The sequence below is a fragment of the Sciurus vulgaris genome, assembly GCF_902686455.1.
Source record: "Sciurus vulgaris genome assembly, chromosome: 5".
NCBI lineage: Eukaryota > Metazoa > Chordata > Mammalia > Rodentia > Sciuridae > Sciurus > Sciurus vulgaris.
Window position 1 is genome coordinate 43,105,102 of NC_136465.1, and position 4,990 is coordinate 43,110,091.

At 41.1% G+C, this 4,990-nt stretch overlaps 1 protein-coding gene across 1 annotated transcript; it reads right to left on the minus strand.

The window, feature by feature from the left end:
• Window positions 1-791: 791 nt before the first annotated feature.
• LOC306662176 (disintegrin and metalloproteinase domain-containing protein 25-like) lies at window positions 792-3,164 on the minus strand (the record flags this gene model as incomplete). The annotated part of the gene is made up of 1 exon (XM_079141734.1): window positions 792-3,164. One exon carries the CDS (start codon window positions 3,162-3,164, stop codon window positions 792-794), a length of 2,373 nt encoding a protein of 790 aa, XP_078997860.1.
• Between the last annotated feature and the right edge of the window lie 1,826 nt (window positions 3,165-4,990).

The window sequence follows — 4,990 nt, forward strand, 5'->3', positions numbered from 1 at the left end:
ACTTCATTAAATTCTCTTTTCACTCTCTCTGCACTCCAATACTAGGAAACATATTTTTTCACATATTTCACACACCTGCTCCCCACTTATTTTCTCTTTTCTTTTTTGTATGCTTCATGATGGCATTTTCCCATTGACCTATCTTCCAATTAAGTAATTTTCGATATCTGATGCAACCTAGGGAGTTCTCACAGATATCCAGTCTCACTTAGGCTGCCCCAAAAGCAGAAACTGCTAGGGAGGAATGTCAAAGTGGTGTCATTGGTGAGCTTTCTCTCTCCATGTGACAGAGCAGAGTGAAAAGGGAAGGTGGTTTGGAATTGAGAGACACCAAGTACAAACACATACACACACACACACACACAGGACACACATGTGATCCATCTGGGCAATAGGTCTTTGCTCAAGAAACACTAAGAACTACTTCCATGGAAAATAAACTTCTAGGGCTGGGTTGCATTTGGAATTCAGAATGCTTGCCTAGCTTGTGCAAGGCTCTGAATTCAATCCCCAGTACAGTAACCATGAAGAAATAACAAAGAAACAAAAAAATCCCACTAAAATTGCTTGAAATAATTAAAGGTAGGAATGTACTAGGAATTACATATAATAAATAGTGAATGTTTATGATCCTGAAGCAATGATCTCTGGAACTTCCTGCAAGTGCTTTCTAACATTTGCAATAACATTTCTACTGGCAGGATACTAAGAGTTAATGGATGCAAAATTCATTGAGGATTGGGATTATTTTCTGAAATTGCAAAATTTTGCTCTTCTATCTCAGGTAAAGTTTAAACATTGAGTTTTGCCTCAGGTGAAGGTGAACTTTCAGCACCCAGTTGTTCTATCTCAGGTGAAGTTTGATCACCCAACTCTTCCATCTCAGGTGAAGTTTGATCACCCAACTCTTCCATCTCAGGTGAAGATCGAGCACCCAACTCTTCCTTCACAGGTAAAGTTTGAACCCCTGCTTGTTCCTTCTCAGGTGAAGGTTGCACATTTTTGTCTTTTTTCTTAGGTGGTGTTTTGTTCATCTTTACAAGCAAAAGTAACAAACTCATAAACGAAACCAAAAAAGGAAATAAAAAAAAAGGTCCCTTCTTCCTTTCTCTCCATTCTTGCACTGGTTTCCCAGGGTGTGGGCCACTGTCAACACTCCCTCCATGGCCATCTTTCATGCAGTTGGGGGGTTCCCAGTTAGGGTCACAATGGCAGTGATGTTTGTTGTTGCAGATCCCTTTCATATTACAGGTCTTTGGTGAACAATCGCTTGACCACAAAGACATAGAGACACACTTCCGGTGGATGCACACTTGTCCACTACCACATTCTGTGCCATCTTTCACATCACCAATATCTGGTGTGGTCATCCCAAAATGATAGTCAGTACCCCAACAGGTGACACCATTGAAGTCGATCCAATGCACAGTAGTGTGACCTCTCAGAGAGGGAATTTCTTCAACATTCTCACACTGAACTCTTCCACAGAGGAAATCCGATTCATTACACATTATATAGTGGTCACCACTGAGACCACAGTTACCAAAGCGGTCACCTCGGCTGTTCATTTTTGTGTAGCAACTCTCCCCTGCACTCCTGGATTCCTTGCCAAAGATCTGTCTGCACTGTTCATCACGTGCATTGCATCTCTTCTCGTGGCAGTAGCCGCCACCCATGCAAGGGACCCCATCCTGCACATACACATCTTCTGGACACTCGGGCGAAGTGCCATTGCACCACTCTGGGAGATCACACTCACTGTCCTTCTCTCTACACACTGTACCTGGTGGCTGGAGTAGGCATTCTTCACAACAAAGGCCAGAAGCACATTCAGCCCCAAATTTCAGAGCGCAATTTTCTGAACAACATGGATGATTTGTACATGAAATTGGGGATCCACAGTCACACTCCTCTCCTTCTTCAACCACACCATTCCCACACCCAGTCCACCTAAAGAAATTCTCTTGTTTTGGTTCATTGTGCATACAGTTCATAAATGGAAAGTTTTCCCACATGTTAGCATAACTGCAATTGCTGAATCTTATGCTCTCTGATTTTTCTGGATACATGATGCAAAACTCATGCCCACAAGTGCATTCTGGTTCATCATGCCACATACCCAAATTATGACCCATCTCATGTGTTATGATAAATGAAAAGCTATATAAGTCATCTCCCAGGACACAATCCACTCCACAGTCCAAACCAGGTTCACATACAGTTCCAACATGGGCTAAGCCAAGATATATGTCAAAATCTTGTCTTACCAGAAGATGTGCAATATCATTTTTTATGCGAGAATTAAGACTGGCTATCTTCCAATTGCAAAAATGATACAGGACCATATATATGTCATCAGCCACACTGACAAGGTTCTTTTCATTCCACACCTCAATTCCCAGTAAACTCAAATCAACATCCAATGTACTTAAAAGGGAATGTACATGATTGACAATGAAAAATACTTCCTCTATCACGAGTGAGACATTACTTTCCTTATAAAGGAATCGCTCATAGTCTACAACCAAAACTGTTTCAAGAAACCTTGTGTGGGTCCACCAGTCTTCATAGCTGCTTTGCCTCAGAATGGAATTCTCTCTCCTTTGAAGCTTCAGTTGCCGTCCTATTTCTTCTTCTGTTAGTCCACATCTCATGGGTGGGAATTGTGTCTTCTCTCTGTGCAACTTATAAACCAGATGTTCAAATCTGGCAGAAAGTCTTTTGGGTTTGATTTCATAAAGAGTGTCATAGATCTCTAGCATTCCTTGAAAGCCCCCCAAACAGGTGCTAAGAACAACCAGGGATTGTGGATCCCCTTCCACATAACCATGATAGTAGCAGTCACTCTGAACAAAAGGGTGGTCCTCAAGCAAAGCACCCTGGTTTGTGTAGGTGAACACAGAGAAGGGTTTGGACACCAGAAGTTTCTTGGCCTTCATGTGGATGATGTGTCTCTGGCCTCCAAAGTTCAGGCTGTAGGAGAGCCAGTCAGGGGGCCTCATGCCTCTCTTGGTGCCAGTTATCCTCAAAGGTATCACTACTTCTGGGGGGCTGCGGTGTTGACAGTGCCCAATCTGGGCCCATCCAGAAAGGAAGAGCAAGGTGCCCAGGCAGAGCTGCAGGACAGTGATCCTCACATGCACCAGGGCCTCACCCATAGCCATCATGGGCAATAAGTGGAGGAAGAGGGGCAGGGCAGGAGGTGCTGTTGGCCTGTCTCCTCCCTTTGGCTTGGTTGCAAGCAGCACTGACCTTTAATGGGATGTCTCCTGCAGAGTCAATTCATCAGAGCAATAGAACTAAAAGAAAAAATGAAAAGAAGGGCAGAGATGGGCTGGCAAAATTATGAAAAGCCTAGGGAGGAGGAGAACAGCAGGGTATGGGCTAAAACACATTGGTGTTTGTTTTAAGGCATGACTGGATATTGTGCATTGGATTTGCTATTCAATTTTGGTGAGGCAGGGTCAGACTGTGGGTGTTGAAAAGAATGACAGCAGGCCTCAGGTTGATAATTACTATATTGATGAAGGACACGTGGGTTGATGATACCATTCTCTAAATACATGTCCAAGTGGGAATATTTTCACAATAAATATTTAAAACAAGAGTCTGAATGAAAAGGTGACTATATACCTTGTTCTGATGAGGGAATCTTGATTTATATGAATTGACTTTGAATAAGTCACAATAGATTTTCCTATTTTAAATGATTATTTAGATAAAATACTCAGGAGAAATATGTAAAGCCATTCTCACATACATTAATTTTCTTCATGATCCTTAATACGGACTTCCATGGAACTAATTATGACATCCTATTTTCCTCCAATCCTGTCAGATTTCAATGTGAAAGCATCTATTGTCCTTCAAAATTTTTAGAATCAGCTTATCATGGATACTTTCAGGCATTAAATCAACTAGTAGTGGAATTGGAAGGGGAGTTGCTTGGATTGACAGATTTCACTCAGAGGTGTTGATATGTGATTATACTCATAACAAAAATAATATTTTTTAAACTCTATGGCATCATGAAAAGCAAAGGAGATCAAACTACCTGGAAGAGTAACAGTTGGAAAAGGAAGGGTACTAAAAGCAAAATAAATGCCTTCAGAAACGAATAGGAAATCAAACAAGTCTGTGAGGATGGAGGAAATCTCATGGGCAGGTTATGTTGTACAAGAGCAAAAGCACCAAAATCCCTGGCATTTCGGGATGTTGAGAAAACTAGCTCCAAAATCAACCTTCCCACAGATTTTCTCAGAAATGACAAAACACATAAAAATAGAGATTAAATAATCATTTTTATAGTACGAATATACTTTGATGAATGGCTGCAAATGAGAAATCTAATAGTAGCACTGCCTGGATGATAATACTGATTTTTTGCTTTGTTATCAAGTAAAGTAGAAATGATACTGCATAATTTGCAAATACTTCACAGCACGCTTGGGAAACATCAAGTAAGATTCAGGCTGGAATGAGTTAATGATCTGTAACTTAAATTTACCTGGTGTTTGAAGCAAAGGTATACTTTAAGGATCTATTAGATTGCATTCAGTAGTTTCCATATCGAATGCCTGTTTTTCTTGACCTAGTGAGAGTATCCTTAGTTTCCATGACATCATTAGAGCAATGATATCATAAAAGTGATGAGATTAAGAACCACCACACTGGTTGTGGGAGAAGACCCACAGCAGCAGCAGAGTAAAGTGGAATCTGGGACAAGGAATCTAAAACACACAGGTCAAACACCACTTCCCACAGTAGGGAATTCAAACCGAAAAGTAGCTAGATTCAGCACCTGTCGCCTCCTGGACCCAGGAACATTTCTCCCTAAATTTCCTTTGATTTTGATTCTCGTTTGAGATTTTCACTCTATAATCATTTTCCTGTCACTATGTGATCCTCCTCTCACAAAACACAGCAGCATTCTCTCCTCTGTTAACACTGCTTTATGGAGAACTCCTTTTTCCTACTTAATTTTACAAAA